Source organism: Ranitomeya variabilis, chromosome 2 (assembly GCF_051348905.1).
Source record: "Ranitomeya variabilis isolate aRanVar5 chromosome 2, aRanVar5.hap1, whole genome shotgun sequence".
NCBI lineage: Eukaryota > Metazoa > Chordata > Amphibia > Anura > Dendrobatidae > Ranitomeya > Ranitomeya variabilis.
In genome coordinates, this window is record NC_135233.1 from 379,020,737 (window position 1) to 379,039,588 (window position 18,852).

General features: G+C 46.4%; 1 protein-coding gene across 5 annotated transcripts in view; it reads right to left on the reverse strand.

Moving 5' to 3' along the window:
• Positions 1-465: 465 nt before the first annotated feature.
• Positions 466-18,852, reverse strand: part of LOC143809479 (major histocompatibility complex class I-related protein 1-like) — a 124,403-nt gene continuing 106,016 nt past the window's right edge. For 2 of the 5 annotated variants that reach the window (XM_077292555.1, XM_077292552.1), the window contains exons 4-6: positions 17,374-17,649; positions 7,900-8,175; positions 480-2,441 (exon numbers count right to left, since the gene is read on the reverse strand). In XM_077292555.1, coding sequence (XP_077148670.1) covers positions 2,278-2,441; positions 7,900-8,175; positions 17,374-17,649 — 716 coding nt within the window. In that variant the 3' untranslated portion in view covers positions 480-2,277. Of the gene's footprint in view, positions 2,442-7,899; positions 8,176-17,373; positions 17,650-18,852 lie in introns of all 5 variants that reach the window. The other 3 variants (XM_077292553.1, XM_077292556.1, XM_077292554.1) reach the window with 3 other exon arrangements.

Sequence of the window (18,852 nt, forward strand, 5' to 3'; positions counted from 1 at the left end):
TACATAGCGCCCTTAGCTCCCCCTGGAGGCCAGACTGTGAAGTGTATTGGTGTCTGTGATACCTGGTCAGGTGAACTCCTTCAGTGCCATCAGACGTACCATCACCCCCCTTAGCGGCCGAGCGACAGTACTGCAACTACCAGGACTCTGGGGCGCTGCACAGGTCCTGGTTGTTACCTGGTACATTAGCCAGCATTTTGCTCAGCTCCCTTGCTGCTGTGTGCAGCTCTCCCCGCAGCAGTAATACCCGGGAGTCGTGACCCACTGTATAAGGAGGGCATCCTTTATGCCCTCACTATAGGGTGCTCACTAATGAGCTATGTTTCATGCTTTTCATCTTTTTTTAAGAGTACTTGAACACAACCCCCCATGATTTTGCCATTTGGATGCAGTGCTCCTGCTCTGGTATTTTTTGGACAACCAAGGAGAGAACTATTAGAAATAATGTACGGTGTATATATATATATATTAGATGACAATTTTATTACTAATAAAAATACACATCACAGTTTTTACTAGTGTAAACTATCACCTACAATGTCCCATAGACTGAAAATAAAGTATTCATTATATTCCATATGGGATTAGCTAAACAAAGGTGTAAGGTTGCAGGTGAACAGCAACAATAACTCGGAGGCTGGAATGTCACTGTTGCTGACATATTAGCAAAGCATTTGGCACCTAATGAGTTAACTCTTCTTAAGTCCAAGTGGGTGTTATCAGATAGTTTTCACTGGGGGCAAGGCCTCCTTCTCCCTTTATGGGTATGTATCTAATAACCCCCACTTGGACTTAACAAAAGTGAACTCATTATGCGCCAAATACCTTGCTAAGTTCAACTGGATGTTATCAGTTAGCAGCTCAGACAAGGAGAAGTACACGCCTCCAGTGAAAACTATCTGATAACACAAAAGTTAACTCACTAGATTCCAAATACTTTGATTGTTAGTATTTTTGCAACAGAGAAGCAAAATTAAAAGATAACAGAAACGTTTTATTCTGCTGTGTAACCTCTATTGCGTCTTGTGTCCAGTTAAATAAGAGAAATTTATTGAAATTTCTTCTTTAAAGCATTTCTGTCTCCTCAGCTGTCTTTTTGGAATAACCTGTAGTGTGTGCACATGAGGAATGACATTATTTATGGCCACCAGCTATCCCCTCTGCAGGTGTAAGAGTGTGGACAAGGAACCCTGTCCCCCCTATTTCCGGTGTGTGTGTCAGGCTCCTGGGGGGACCACTGCAGAAAGGAAAGTTTATTAGTCTGGAAAATGTACCATCCTTAGGAAATTATAGCACCCTGCTGTGAGTTCAGGAACTGGGAACATTGTCTCAACGGGTGGCCACTGGGACTAATATAGGGCAGAGTCGGGGTTTGGCATTATAGCGACACATGTGGACCCGTATGGCCCTAGCCCTAAGAAAACGCAGGGTATTCCAATTTCCCCCAATGCACAATATGGTACCTGTTGCCAGGAACAAAATGCAAACTGTAACTCTGAGAAAGGAGCCGTTTTTTTGGTGTTTAAGATGGAGAAGGAGAATGTATAACCTGTTATCCCACATTCATCAGTCTGGCCATGAATAAAATGAACATTGTTTATAAGGACTGGTCTGACTTATTGATTGAAAAGGCAAAAGGAAGTTAGCTTGCACTAACTGCATCGAAAATGACGATGGAAGCTGCAGATCCAGTGTAGCTGTGAATCCAGCTTTGGAATTAAATAAATTTGCTAAAATCGGAAGCTCCATGTATTTGTGTGTGTCTGCTCTCACAGCCGAGTTCTCCGCACTCCATCTTCCCCTATCTGTAGACTTTAATAGGAGCAGAAAACCAACTTTTCAGTAGCTGAGATCTATTACACAATTTCTAACATGGGAATAATTTTATGGAATAATCCAAAGTTATTTAGAAAATAAAAATGTGATTGCGGTGTGAGTCCTATAATGACATCTAGATCTGAGCTGGCAGTAAGGTGATCACAAAGAAATACCATAGGAAGTTTATTTCAGAGTACGCCGACGTCAGACAGACTTGCTTAGAAGTAACGCACATTGCGAGACGGCCACTTCCAACTTTCGGCACCAAATTAGCTCCCACCATTACGTCGAACAGTAGCATCAGTCTCTTTTTGAGTCAATATTGGGCTGTGGAGCAACGTAATTAATTTCTGTGCTTCCTATTTTAAAAAAAAAGGAAAAAAGTTGTCTTAATCGACAGTAATAGCTTTAAAAAAAAAAAAAACTAAAAAAAACGTAATCCGGCTCACTCCATATGTTTCATTCAAATGGTTCATGTAATTGTGTTCTTTTTAAAACAAAGGAAACTGAACCAAACATAATGACAACGATGATGAGAATGGCGGCCAGGCAGATAGCGATCACTGCCCAAATAGGAAGGCTAGGAGGAGCACTGCTGGGATTGTCAGAGTCATTTGGAATTCCTGCATAGAGAAAACAGAAAGTTTCAGGATTGTGTCAAAGATTAATTATATCTATCAATGATTGGTTCTATAGCTATACATAATATAAAGTGATCAGGAAAGAAAAAGATAGAGGAAGCATTGCAGGAAAAGAGAAAAGTAGGAGAGGCACTGCAGGAAATAAAAAGATAGGAGAGGCACTGTAGGAAAGAGAAATGTAGGAGAGGCACTGCAGGAAAGAAAAATATAGGAGAGGCACTACAGTAAAGAGAAATGTAGGAGAGGCACTGCAGGAAAGAAAAATATAGGAGAGGCACTGTAGGAAAGAGGAATGTAGGAAAGACAAATGTAGGAGAGGCACTGCAGGAAAGAAAAATATTGGAGAGGCACTGTAGGAAAGAGGAATGTAGGAGAGGCACTATAGGAAAGAGAAATGTAGGAGAGGCACTGCAGGAAAGAGAAATGTAGGGGAGGTACTGCAGGAAAGAAAAAGAGGAGAGGCACTGCAGGAAATAAAAAGATAGGAGAGGCACTGCAAGAAAGAGAAATGTAGGAGAGACACTGTAGGAAAGAGATGTAGGAGAGGCACTATAGGAAAGAGAAATTTAGGAGAGGCACTGTAGGAAAGAGAAATGTAGGCAAAAAATATAGGAGAGGCACTGTAGGAAAGAGGAATGTAGGAGAGGCACTATAGGAAAGCGAAATGTAGGAGAGGCACTGCAGGAAAGAGAAATGTAGGAGAGGCACTGCAGGAAATAAAAAGATAGGAGAAGCACTGCAGGAAAGAGAAATGTAGGAGAGGCACTGCAGGAAAGAGAAATGTAGGAGAAGCACTGCAGGAAAGAGAAATGAAGGAGAGGCACTGCAGGAAAGAAATGTAGGAGAGGCACTGCAGGAAAGAGAAAGATAGGAGAGGCACTGTAGGAAAGAAAAAGATAGGAGAGACACTGCAGCATAGAAATGTAGGAGAGGCAATGCAGGAAAGAGAAATGTAGGAGAGGCACTGTAGGAAAGAAAAAGATAGGAGAGGCACTGCAGGAAAGAAAAAGATAGTAGTGGTACCGCAAGAAAGAAAACATAGGAGAGGCACTGTTCTTGTCTCTAATACAGCCCACTGATAAGGCTGCCATTACACTAGCAGTATTTGGTCAGTATTTTACATCAGTATTTCTCAGCCAAAACCAGGAGTGGGTGATAAATGCTGAAGTGGTGCATATGTTTCTATTATACTTTTCCTCTATTTGTTCCACTCCTGGTTTTGGCTTACAAATACTGATGTAAAATACTGACCAAATACTGCTAGTGTGACGGCAGCCTAAAGGTGAAGCTTATTATGGATGCTGTGCTCATCATTGTGGGGATTAGGGGGTACCGTACAAGACATATACTATAAGCAGGGCCGCCATCAGGGCATTACAGCCGTGACTGGCGTATGGGGCCCGGTGGGCAGAGAGGGCCCGCATCGGGCCCCGTCTCATCTGCCCACCGGGCCCCTACCGGCAGCCGCAGGCTGAACCGGGCCCTTAGCTGCGGCCGGCGCTGCAGCGCTACTGACGTGCGGGCACGTCAATAGTTAACAGCCGCCAGCCAATCTGAGGCTGGCAGCTGACGTCAGCCGCAGCGTGCATGTCGCCGGCGTCTGACGTCATTGTCAGTCGCCGGCGAGTGCACGCTGCAGCTGCTTGGAGAAAGCAGGAGCGCGGGAGGTAAGTAGAGCTTGTTTTTTTTTTTTTTTTTTTTTACTGAGCGGCGATCCGGGGGGGGGGGGGGGGGGCAGGGCAGAGCGCTGGACACAGGGGGGCAGAAAGCTGGACACAGGGGGGCAGAAAGCTGGACACAGGGGGGCGGAAAGCTGGACACAGGGGGGCAGAAAACTGGACACAGGGGGGCAGAAAGGACAGGGGGCAGAGCGCTGGACACGGGGGGGCAGAGCTCTGGACACAGGAGGGGGCAGAACGCTGGACACAGGAGGGCAGAACGCTGGACACGGGAGGGGACAGAACGCTGGACACGGGAGGGGGCAGAACGCTGGACACGGGAGGGGGCAGAACGCTGGACACGGGAGGGCAGAACGCTGGACACAGGGGCAGAAAGCTGGACACGGGGGCAGAAAGCTGGACACGGGGGCAGAAAGGAGAAACAGGGCATGATTGGCGACACGGGGCAGGATGACAGACATGGCGGCATGACTGGAGACACTGGGGCATGACTGGAGACACTGGGGCATGACTGGAGACACTGGGGCAGGAATGGAAACAGATGGGGCAGAATTGAGACACAGGGGGCATGATTGCAGAAATGGGGGCCTGATTGGAGACGGGGCAGAATGGTGATACGGGCATGATTGGAGACACTGGAGGCAGGATTGGAGACAGATGGGGCAGGATGGATACGATGGAGACAGATGGGGCAGGATGGGGAGATCATATGGGGCAGGATGGATACTCATTAGGGCAGGATGGGAGAACATATGGCTGACCCCAGTAATGAGACACACGGGGCCAGGATGGTGAATATTATTACCATAGGGGCTAATTAAGGGATATTATTACTGCAGTGATGTATTTATTTTATTTTTTGAGGACACTGTTTTAAATGGAGGGGCGGTCCTATTACTGTGTAGATTGACACTATGTCGCCTTCTTCATGTGGTGTAATGTAGAAGTTGGGAAAATTAAGTAATGTGTTCTGCAAGTGGAACTCGAGATAACTGTTATTTCCTGCAGAAACGAGTCCTGGCTGCATGAAGTGATGGTGGTCTGTGCGGGATGAAAGATGAAGGACTTCACCTAGAGACGTCACTGGTGAGTCAGTGTGTTACCTATACATTGACACTATACACTGTATACTATATACAGAGTTCCTGTGTATAATGTCACTGGTGATCACTGTATTACCTGTACACAGACACTGCATACTAAGTACAGATCTCCTGTGTATAATGGCACTTATGGTGATAGTATTGTGTTTTTTTTTAATTATTGATCAGTATTGTAGTATTCAGTCACTATGTGTTGGTAATATGTGGTCTGGTCATGATGTTGTGGTATTTGTTCCTTGTATTTGATATTATTCGATCACTGTGGTGGTAATATGTCATCTGGTCATGGTGTGGCGGTATTTGTGCCTTGTAGATAGTATTATAGGTCACTGTGGTGATAATATGGTGTCTGGTCATGGTGCTGTGGTATTTGTTCCTTGCATGTGGTATTATAGGTCATTTTAAAAATTGAAAAATAAAAATATACCTAAATTGTACTGCATATTTTAACAAATATTTAATAGGTTACAGTAGAGTAGGGCCCGGCCAAAAGTGTCTACCTTGTCATTTTGGTGGCTTAAAAAAATCTATTGGCCAAAAAAAAAACTGCCGGCTATATGTGTGATCTGGTGATGGGAACTGTCAATGTGTGATAGGTGAGAAGTGGAGATTTTCCAAGAGAGAGCGGTGGGACTGTGGACAGTTTGAGGGGTGGAGCGTGGAGGCGGGGCTGGGGTGGAGCCTGGGCGGAGTCTCAAGGGGGCCCCGGAAATTTTGCCAGTATGGGGCCCCGAAATTTCTAGTGGCAGCCCTGACTATAAGACAACATCTCGTTACTGGCTGGGAAGGCAGACTCCTTTCAAGTAAACAGGCCCACCTGAGGTTTTCTACAATGCTAGGTGGCCATGAGCATGACTGTGGATGGACGCTGTTGATTTCACCTGTTTGATATAGTGAGGGGTGGAATGCTAGGCAAAGCTAAAGAAAAATGTGCATGTATCCACTGCAAATTCAGCCATGTCTTTGCATGATAGTTAGTTACTTATATGCTTATTTTTTAGGTTATTTTGAATTATTTACCAAAAAGTAAGATACATTTAGAAAAAATTTTAGCCTTTAGTATTCCATTTGTTCAAAATATAGAGTGAAGATTCAGGGAGAGCTGAAACCTTTCCCAATAAGATGTATTTGTCTGTAGAGTTGAGGCTCCGATCATGATGTATCTAATGTTTCGCCATAGTTGCTTCATCAGGAGTATAAGGACTCATTTTACATCACAGCTAGGAGTGCCAATATGCAGGTAATAAACTAAGGCACAGACAGACGGCCGTATAACTCATGCGAGGATGGCATCACAATCCTTGTACTGGCTGTCTGCTAACCTGACCTGAGCTTTAAGCTATGTGCCCACGTTGCAGAAATGCAACATGCATAAAGTGAGAGTTTCAATGCAATCCTACGCAGAAATAATGAACATGCTGCAGCAAAAACACGGCAAAAATGCATAAAAACTCAACGTGGGCACACAGCCTTAGGCCTGTCCCACACGTCCAGATAATTCCGGTACCGGAGTTATCCGTGTGTCCGTGAGCTCACGTGGCACATCAGTGGCACACGTGCGGCATCCGTGTGCCGACTGGGTACCACACGGACCGTGCAGGAGACAGCGCTAGAGATAAGCGCTGTCCCCTGCATCTGGTGCTGAAGCCGCCATTCATTTCTTCTCTCCAGCAGCGTTCGCTGGAGAGAAGATATGAAAAATCCATAGGGGTGGAGCCGCATATTCATCACTGTAATGGGCGGCACCACGTGACCGCTCATACAGGAGAAGCTGCAGAGAGGAGAGGACGCTTCGAGGGAGCCGGGTGAGTATTTTATTAACAGCGGGCGGGCGCACAGGGGGTGGGAGGGGGGTGGGGACAGGGATCTTTATTTTAAACACGAAAAAAAAAAAAAAAAAGGATTTTTCATATCTTCTCTCCAGCGAACGCCGCTGGAGAGAAGAAATGAATGGCGGCTTCAGCACCACGTTGGGGGGACAGCGCTTACTGTAGCGCTGTCTCCTGCACGGCACACGGACTGTACACGGACAGCATCCGTGTGCAGTACGTGTTTTACACGGACCCATTGACTTTAATGGGTCCGTGTGATCCGTGCGCTCCCACGAACACTGACATGTCTCCGTGTTTTTCAAACGGACACACGGTCCGCGAAAACACGCTGACATTTGTTAAGAGACACATTGATTTTAATGTGTCTACGTGAGTCAGTGTCTCCGGTACGTGAGAAAACTGACACCTCACGTACCGGAATCACTGACGTGTGAAACCGGCCTTACAGCTGTATAGAAATACATCATGCTGTCATGCTGAGGTCAGGAGAGGTGCCGGGCCAGTCCGTGCAGTGTGATGCGATCATCGCACAAGTTATACAGCCGTCCATCTGCACCCTTAGACAAAGTCACTGTGCTGGGACAGCATTGTGGCCCCTCCATTCTCAGTATAGGTGCAGGTCCCGAAGTTTGAACCTTATTATGTAATGATATATTGCAGCTATAGGCAAAAACTTACTGTACATAAGAATACCCTTTTAGCTTAACTACAAAACTAACACTAATAGGTGAAAAGAAACATATGGTTGCATCCAAATATCATGGACATGCTCTAGATTTGTGATGTGGATCCATATTATCGGTACGTAATATTTTACTCCACTTACTCCAGTCCTGGGTGAAGTCTCGCAGCATACTACTGTGGTTGACCCTACAAGTATAGACATCATCAGGCACGGATGTGACATTGAATGATAAAGAGGTCAGATACGTCAGGTCCAGTAATGGCAGCGTCGTCCTTTCCAACATGTCCTCCGATATCTGTTCCCCATTCTTGTACCACATTATGGAGATGTCTTTGGGGTAATGTCCATACGCCCGGCAGTGCACCCTAAGTGTGCCATTGTCTATAGGGACCTGGGTCACCTTCACAACTGGAGCTTCTACAAGAAGAAGAACAAGGGATAATAATCACTGTTTCCTAAGTACAAGTTAAAGATGATATTCTCTATCCAAAGACATCCACTTTGACATGAGAGCCACCATGAAAATCAGCTGATCGTTGCAAGCTGTGATCCTGAAGCCTCATCGCGATATCAGGGCAGCTGACAGTGAACTATCCTTTTTTTTTTTTTTTTGATCGGCCAGCACAGTCCATTTCTTTGTAATACATAATAATGTAACAAAAAACTAGATGGCGTTGGGCAGGGAATAGAGCTGGAGTGACAGAAGCTTCAGATCTACCATAGCTTTTCATTCAGATCTACGATAGCATTTCAGCCTTATTTACATGTCAATTCAAACTCTGGTTTCTCACTAATGGAGGCAAGGACTGGCCATGTAAATATATTGCTGAACTTGTCTTTGAAAGAGCTATATGCACATATAAATAGTATGGGGGTGAATTCCTACTGACATATTCCCTGTGAATCTACCCCCAAAGGGGGCGTTTCCAGTGTGAGCCATGTAATGACTGACAGTCTGCTCTCCAGATTTACATGTCTCATATCGGTAATGACGCTTTTCATTTATAATAAGCTCTGGGGGCGGATTCTCAGGGAGATCTATGTCCCACCCATAGATCTTAACAGCTCATTTACATATTAAGAAAAATGGGGTTTTCACTGCAGTAATATGATCTGTGACACCCCAGGAATCCAGTTGTCACAGTGGTATTGCCTGCCTCCCGGGGAGGGTGATGCCATGCCTGGAAGCGAGAAGGAATTTCCTTAGCAGGTAACACTATTATACAACACTTTCCTGACTCCAGGCCAGAAGGGGGAGCTCTAGACCCGGTTTCAGGGCATATTCCCTATCAGTTCTGGTCTGGAGGAGGAGTTATAGTCAGGCTGTGAGACAGTGAAGGGAGAGGAAGCAAGTGAGGAAAGGGAAACTGGGAGTGGAGCTGCGATTGAGCTCACTCCCAGGATTGAGCGCAAAAACCCGGACACTGGGGTCCAAGGTAGGGTGGGAACTGTATGCCCCACAGGAGAAACCGGAGGGCAGGAGATTGCAGGTCTTCTAGCCACAACTGACACCCGAAGGCACAGCAGCAGACTAGAGCCCGGAGTCACCACGAGAAAGGGACACCTGTAAAAAGGCTTGAACTGCCTGCCATGCTGGTAGTGTTCCACCTGAGGGACAGATTGAGAGAGGGAACTGAGGAAAGCTAAGGCATCAAGAACCGAAAGGAAGACTTCCAACCCCACCTGGCTAGGGGGATCCAAAACCGCTTCCAGGCTGCCCGGATTCCAAAGATCACATGTAACCTGTGCTCTGGACCGCAATTTCACCAGTAAAAGGTAAAGAGACTGCAAATCCTGTGTCCTCCAATTATTTCCTTCACCCCAACATCTACCACCCCTCATAGACTGTCCTGGTAGCTCTGGGGCCTCCGATCCACCTGTGGGAAGCGAAACCATCTAACCCAGAGGTGTCAAACTGCATTCCTCGAGGGCTGCAAACAGGTCATGTTTTCAGGATTTCCTTGTATTGCACAGGTGATAATTTAATCACCTGCACAGAATGATTCAAGCACCTTGTGCAATGCTAAGGAAATCCTGAAAACATGACCTGTTTGCAGCCCTCGAGGAATGCAGTTTGACACCTCTGATCTAAGCTGCATTACTATCAGCCCCAGTGGACCCCTTTAAGCAGCGTCAGCCATCCCTGGTCGAGTACCACAGGTGGCGTCAGGAACATTACTACATTAGAATTTATTTCCACGTTCATTCATTCCCTTTAACTGGATGCCCAGAGACACGGAACGGGTCACTGCCGCTGTGACTTCCCCTTTAAGAACTGTGCCGACCCGGTACCGAGTACCCCATGGTCCTAGCGGGTGCTCCAGATCTGCATGCCCATATAGAAAACATAGGAGTGTGGATCCTACTGACAGATTCCCTTTAAAGGGGTTGTCCACTACTTTCAATTAACCCCCCAATGTATCCCCCCGGGGCCCCTAATGAATTGTGTAATTACCTTCCGTTGCCGTTTTCGCCTGTGAGCAGCGCTATGGCGGCAGCTGAGTCGGGTCACGTGACCCCCAGGCTGCAGCCGCCGCTTATTTCCACCAACGTCACGTCAATTTCCAGACTCTGGAAATTGACGTGATGTCAGCAGCAGGCGTAACCAGCCTCCACAGACAGCGGTCACTCATCAAGAGTGACTGGGCTGTGGGCGGTGCTGGGGGCTGCAGGGCTGCGCTGGGGGTGGGCGGGCCTAGGCAGGGATGTGCGGGCGGGGCTAGGCAGGGATGATTGTGCGGGCATCGGGGGTCTGCGGGCCGGCGCCGGTATGTGCGGGCACCGGGAGTATGCGTGCCGGCGCCGGTATGTGCGGGCCGGCGTCTGTATCTGTGGGCGCCGGGGGTCTGCGTGCCGGCGCTGGTATGTGCGGGCGCCGGGGGTCTGCGTGCCGGCGCCGGTATGTGCGGGCAAGCGCTGGTATGTGAGGGCGCCGGGAGTCTGCCTGCCAGTGCCGGTATGTGTGGGTGCCGGGAGTCTGCCTGCCGGCACAGGTATGTGCGGGTGGTGCTGGGGTCTGCAGTGGGTCTGCTGTGGGGGTGTTCATTGGTGTGTGTGTGTGTGTGTCTCTGTGTGCAGGCATCGTCCGATGGGACTACAGGTCCCATCGGGCTCTGCCTGCTACAGTGACAGTGATTGACACACAAGCCAATGATGGGACAGTAGTAGTCCCATCATCCGGCTAATCTGTTGAATGTAAAAAAAAAACATACACATATACAGTACTTACAGACATACAACACACACCATGTGACATGTAACATCATGCGACATGTGACAACATGCAACATACGACATGCAATAAAATGTGACGACATGCGATATGTGACGACATGCGACGACATGCACCATGCAGCGACATGCGACAAGCAACATGCGACGACATGCAACATGTGACATGCACCATGCGATGACATGTGACAACATGCGACGACATGCACCATGCGGCGACATGCAACACGCGACATGCAATATATGACATGCAACATGCGATGACATGCAACATGCGACATGCGATGACATGCGACATGCGATGACATGCGACAACATGCAACATGTGACATGCGACATGCGATGACATGCAGCATGCGACATGCGATGACATGCAACGTATGACGACATGCGACATGCACCATGCAACGACATGCAACATGCGATGACATGCACCATGCAACGACATGCAACATGCACCATGCGACGACATGCAACATATGACATGCAACATGCGATGACATGCGACATGCAACATGCGATGACATGCGACATGCGACGACATGTGACATGCGGCGACATGCAACATGCGATGACATGCAGCATGCGACATGCAATGACATGCGACATGCGATGACATGCAACATGTGACGACATGCACCATGCAACATGTGACATGCGACGACATGCACCATGCAACGACATGCAACATGTGACATGCGGCAACATGCAACATGCGATGACATGCAGCATGCGACATGCAGCATGCGACATGCGATGACATGTGACATGCAACCTGTGACGAAATGCGACATGCACCATGCGACGACATGCAACATGCGGCGACATGCACCATGCGACGACATGCGACATGCACCATGCGACAACATGCAACATATGACATGCAACATGCGATGACATGCGACATGCAATATCTGAGGACATGCGACATGCGACGACAGGCAACATGTGACATGCGTCATGCGGCGACATGCAACATGCGATGACATGCAGCATGCGACATGCGATGACATGCGACATGCAACATGTGACCACATGCACCATGCGGCATGCAACATATGACATGCGACGACATGCAACATGCAACGACATGCGACATGCAATATACAGACATACAGTACATATAACATAGATTACATACTCACCATCACTTGTCACTTTGTTCCCCGAAGCCAGTGTCATCTGTAAAAATTATTAAAATAATAAACAAACACTATACTCCCTGATCCGCAGAAATCCAATTAAAACGAGTGTCCCTCGACGATTTCCCGTGGAGAGCAGGAGCATCAGATGATGCGACCGCTCTCCAGGGGCTCCAGGAATACAATGATAGAAGGTATCCTTCCACAATGTATTCCTCACAATGTATTCCTACGCCCCTGTGAGAAAATAGTCCCTAGTCTCACTTATGGCATTGCTGTGTGAGAAATTTTCACAGGCAGCAATTGCCATAAAGTGAGACTTTGTCCTAAGGTAACCTCTCAGTGATGCACTGCAGGAGCCATTGTCTCCTGTCAGTGTGTCACTGAAGGTCCTATAGAGCAGTGACTTCACCCGATATCTGTTCTATAGGGGAGATCGTCGTGGGACACTCGTTATTAATTGGACTACGGCGGACAGGTAGTATACGGTTTATTATTTTACGTTTTTTGCAGGCGCTGAAGTATGGTAAGTATGGTTAAATGAAGAATATTAAAATACTTTTTCCCTAATGTGTGTGTGTTTTATTAACCCTTTATTAGTATTGGATTAATAATGGATAGGCGTCTTATTGACGCCTCTCCGTTATTAACCCGGCTTAATGTCACCTTACAATAGCAAGGTGACATTAACCCCTTATTACCCCATATCCCACCGCTACACGGGAATGGGAAGAGAGGGGCTAAGTGCTGGAATTGGCGCATCTTACAGATTTCTGGGGCAGCTGCGGAGTGGTATTTGTAGCCGGGGGTGGGGGCCAATATCCATGGCCCCTCCCTAGGCTATGAATATCAGCCCGCAGCTGTCTGTGTAGCCTTTCTGGCTATAAAATATAGGGTGACCCCACGTCATTTTTTTTGGGGGGTCCCCCTATTTTAATAGCCAGTAAAGGCTACGTACACAGCTGCAGGTTGATATTCATAGCAGGCTACAAATATTGGCCCCCGGCTTTCCCCCTCTGGTGCAGAAAAATGCACGGGAGCCCACACCGTTTTTTTCCATTTTTTAAATTAAATTAAACTCTCATTACGGCTTTTTTCACACTTGCGTCAGTACAGGTCCGTCGCTATGCGTCGGGCCGACATACTGACACATGTTGTGAAATTTGTGCACGACGTGGGCAGTTTTTCAATGCATCTGCTGCCCATTCTGAAGTCCGGGGAGGAGGGGGCGGAGTTTTGGCCGCGCATGCGCGGTTGAAAATGGCGGATGCGATGGACAAAAAAACGTTCACTTGAACGTTTTTTCGTGCCAACGGTACGCCAAAACACGACAGATCCGTTGCATGACGGACGCGACGCGTAGCCATCCGTCGCGATCCATCATTAATACAAGCCTATGGGTAAAAAACGCATCCTGCGAGCACATTTGCAAGATCCGTTTTTTTCTCAAAAAGACTGATTGCGACGGATTGCTAAAAACGCAAGTGTGAAAGTAGCCTTAGAAAACATCGGCCTTTCTATTATATATCTATTGATATATCTATCTATAGATATATTTATATATATATATTTTTTTTAAGATATATTTATAGATAGATATATCTATAGATACATAGATGTATCTATCCATATATCTGGCTGCTTTCATTAATCAGGTTTTTGCCGTCAGGCACAATCCGGCGAGTTTTGAAAAAAACGGATCCTTTTTTTCCGCCGGATCTTTTTTTGTCTCATAGAGTTGTATTAGCGCCGGATTGCGCCTGATGGTCACACGTTTCATCCGTTTTTTGCCGGATCCATCAAAAAAGCTGTTTCCGCCGGCGGAAAACACATACAGAGGAACGGTTTTTCTGTCCGGCTAAAAAAACCACAGCGATGGATCCGGCGAAAAACGTATGAAACTGAGATGTGAAATTATGAATCCGGCCTCCGAATCCGTTTTTTCATGCATGTTTGCATTCAAATCATGCACATTTTCCGTTTATTTATTTCCAAAAACTGCATCAAAACCGCGCAAAAAACAGCATCAAAACTGCACCAAAAACTGCATCAAAACTGCACCAAAAACTGCATCAAAACATGGTGCAGTTTTGCAGTTTTGGTGCGGTTTTGATGCAGTTTTTGGTGCGGTTTTGGTGCAGTTTTGATGCAGTTTTTGGTGCAGTTTTGATGCGTTTTTGATGCAGTTTTTTGTGCGGTTTTGATGCAGTTCTTGGTGCGGTTTTGATGCAGTTTTTGGTGTGATTTTGATGCAGTTCTTGGTGTGGTTTTTGTGCATTTTTCATGCAGTTTTTGGTGCAGTTTTGATGCATTTTTTATGCAGTTTTTGGTGAGGATTTTTGCGCGGTTTTGATTCCGTTTTTGGTGCAGTTTTGATTCAGTTTTTGGTGCAGTTTTGATGCAATTTTGGTGCGGTTTTGATGCAGTTTTTGGTGCAGTTTTGATGCGTTTTTATGCAGTTTTTGGTGCGTTTTTTTGTGCGGTTTTGATGCATTTTTGAATTCGCTTTTGGTGCAGTTTTTGCGTGGTTTTTATGCGTTTTGGTGTGTTTTTGAAAGCTAAATAAAGATGTATTATTGAACAAAAAAAAAAAGATTTGTGATGTCATTATTGTCCAACCTCCTCTTTTACATTTGTCCAACACACACTCCATTACACACACAGATAGACAGATAGATGATAGATGAAATGGATAGACAGATGTACATATAGATAGATCTATAGATGCATACATCTTTCTATTCATATATCTATCTATAGATATATCTGGATAGATATATCTATTGATAGATATATGGATAGCGTAGGGTGTGTGTCCACTGTCCGGATTGCATCCGAATGAGCTGCAGATTGGATGCTGCATCCTTGTAGTCCCATTGGATGATGCCTGCACACACACACCAAAAGACCCCCCGCACAGCCCCGCACGCACCCGAACAGTCCCGCACACACCCGAACAGCCAGGCACCCACCCGAAAAGCCCCGCACACACCCGAGCAGTCCCGCACACACACGAACAGTCCCGCACACACACGAACAGTCCCGCACACACACAAACAGACCCACACACATCCGAACAGCCCGCAGACCCTGCACACACCAGAACAGTTCCGCACAGCGCCGCACACATCCGAGCAGTCCCGCACACACACGAACAGTCCCGCACACACCCGAACAGTCCCACACACATCCGAACAGCCCGCAGACCCAGCACACACATACACACACACAGTCATCGCCCACACACTTCCCTCCTCCCGAACTGCAGCGTTTCTCGGACCCACATCCGCAGCAAAACTGCAGATCTTTTTTACATCTGCGGTTTTGCTGCGGATGTGCCCAACTCAATGAAAGTCTAAGGGTGCAGAAACGCTGCAGTTCCGCACAAAAGAAGTGACCTGCTGCAGAAAAAAAATCTGCGTTTGGCTTTTTCCGCAGCATGTGCACAACAAGTCTGCGGCTCCCATAGACTTACATTGGTTGTGCACTACACTGCGGATTTGATGCAATTCTGTGCAGCAAAAAACCCTGCGGATCTGCAATCAAATCGGCAACGTGTGCACAGCCTTAGCATTTAGTGAATCTAGCAAAAAAGCCAAGCAAAAAACAAGTGTAGGATTGCACTTTTTTTGCAATTTCATCGCACTTTGACTTTTTTTCACATTTTCTGTTACACGACATGGTAACAATGGTGTCGTTCAAAAGTAGAACTTGTCCCGCAAAAAATAAGCCCTCACATGGCCATATTGATGGAAAAATTATGGCTCTGGAAAGAAGGGGAGAGATAAACGAAAACAAAAAAGCTCCAGGGGGTGAAGGGGTTTAGAAACATGGATATGGACATATCTATGGAAATAGACATAGATATATAGATATATCTGTATGTATGTATCTATCTATCTATCTAGCTAGCTATCTGTAATGGAGTGAGGGTTGGACAAATGTAAAAGAGGAGGTTGGACAGAAATGACATCACCATGACAAATGGGGTGTGTTTTGGAGTGAGTGTGCCAGGTGCAGAGTTACAGGCGAGTGAAATGCATCATGGAACTTGTAGTATTAGAGCACAGTCAGGAGAAAGGAAGTTGTCGATTAACCCCATGAGAGCTGGATCCAGCACTAAAGATGTGCTGCTACAGCATGATAGAAGGTAATATTGCTAAAATAAACACAGTAGATGTTTTCAGTGGCACATAATAGCAAGATTTATGAAAAAAAAAAAAAAAAGTTATAGTAGTGACAACTTCTTCTCAAAGTAAAAGAGCCACCTTGTGCAGCAGTAATGCTGCATTCTGACAAGGTGGCTCTTTTAGTTCTGGGTGCTGTAACTAGAGAAATAATCAGTTTTATAATTTGTCCGAAATACCTGGTCCTCAGTCAAGGAGGCCGGCGTTTCCCCCCTGCTTCAGACAGCACACAGCTGTCACTCATCTTCTTGGCGCCGCCTCCTCCTCAGCGCTGTTTTCAAAAATAGCCGGCGCCTGCGCTCTTTTCCCCTGCCTCGTGCAGGAGCAGTGAGCGCTGCCCGTCTTTCCTCATATGCAGCCCAGCTGACTGCGCCTGCACGGCCGCGCTGCTTGTGAATCCCAGCCCCGCAATGTGAATAAATCATAAGTCATTGCGGGGCTGGGATTCACAGGCAGGGCGGCCGCGCAGGCGCAGTCAGCTGGGCTGCATATTATTATTATTATTATTATTATTATTATGCATATGAGGAAAGACGGGCAGCGCTCACTGCGCCTGCACCAGGCAGGGGAAAAGAGCGCAGGCGCCGGCTACTTTCAAAACAGCGGTGAGGAGGAGGCGGCGCCTGGCGCCAAGAAGATGTGAGTGACAGCTGTGTGGCGTCTAAAGCAGGGGGGAAACGCCGGCCTCCTTGACTGAAGACCAGGTATTTCTGACAAATTATAAAACGGATTATTTCTGCAGTTACAGCACCGAGAACTAAAAGAGCCACCTTGTCAGAATGCAGCATTACTGCTGCAGAAGGTGGCTCTTTTAGTTTGAAACGACTGGGGGGGGGGGTGACAGGTTCCCTTTAATGTAATATTTGAGGTTGGAAGACCAATACGATTTTGTAAGTAATAATGGAGTTGTCTTTTAAGAAATTAATAAGTAAATGTTTAGGGGAGAAGCGATGTCAGATAGAATATGTGTCTGTTAGGGTCTGGTCTTGGTTCCCATAGGAAGTAAGTGTCAGAAGTTTTCCGTAGAAGTCATACTTCGTCTTCTGCAGTCTTACCTTTTCGATTCAAGGTGCAGTTTGCCAGTGGCAGCAATGTGGTGATGTGCGGGATACACATATTTACCAAAGCATACTGGTTTTCTTCTAATATAGTTTTATTCAAATTATATTTTTCTACAAATTTCTCATCCCCCGGTGACTCTGCCGTCCATCTTACGGTATTTGTATTAAAATACATGAATGGTTTTCCATCATAATGAATATGGCATGAAGCCTGGGCCGTGCCGTTATCATACAGTGTGCATCCCTCCAACCACTGCAGAATGTGATACCCTGTAAGCAGAAATAAGAAGAACAAATAAAATACCCCTGGTTCACACATTGCATTTTTGTTGCAGATTTTCTGGGTAGATTTGCAGTGTGAAACATTTCCAAATTTGTAAAATCTGAAAGTGTCAATTCTTTGTGTGGAATTCATTGCCGATTTCCCTCTTTCCAATGCAAAGGATGAAATCTGCGGCAAATCCACAACAAAATCTGCATGAATCACATGAGAATTTGGCCACAAATATGCTGCACAAAAATCCACAGCAAATCTTTTACATGTGAACATGCCCTAAAGATAGGTGGTAATAAGAGCATGGAAAGACAACTTGCCTATCTCTACCCAATATCTTAAAATGCAATTAACGGAATATTCCAATTTTCTTCTGGTAAACATTTAAAGGGATTCTCCAGGATTATTTTTTATATATATGTATCATGGGCCTAACTACTTTCTGTTTATACCCGGCGCTGACTCAGATTAGTCGCTGACTGCAATTTAGCTGCTTGATGTCAACAGTATAGCGCTTTCAGGCTGCTCTGTCTAAGGAGCATGACATTGGGTATTCGTGATGCCCGTCAGTTTCCCTTGAACCAATCATTAATTCTTAAACCCATTAAAACCCCTCCCCCATACACTCTTTTAATCCAACCCCAATGACTACTCATCAAACATTTATTTGGATAAATTGGCCACAGCAGCCTTTTATTAACATTCAAACATAACAATTTAATTGCTTAACATTAAAACCCCAGGGAAGGCGGTCCTCGAAGCCACAACAAGTAAACCAACTCGTACCAAATCTCCCTCGTTTGGCCTCCAGGTCGTGTTTTTGCCTCTAGCCGCTAGGCACCAGCTCAGAGACGCTTAAAAGTCGCCCGGCCAATATCCACCAGAATCCCACGGCCCCAGTTCTCTCAGCCATATAACCACCAATTTCCTCTCCATTCTAAACCACACCAGGGGAGTCCAGGATCTCAAAATCCCCCCCCCCCCCTTTCAAGCCGCCATTTCCCAGCACCACCAACTTCGAGGACCTCTTCCCCCCGCCCCGCTGCCGCGACAAAGCGTACTCGCCCAAAAAACCCATCGCGAAATGGATCAAATCCCTATCAAACTTGCTCTAACCCATATCCCGAAATCCTAGACCCCAGATAAATCGAAAAAATTCTTCAACCTTAAGGGAGGGTGGGTGGGAGCTTGTACTGCTG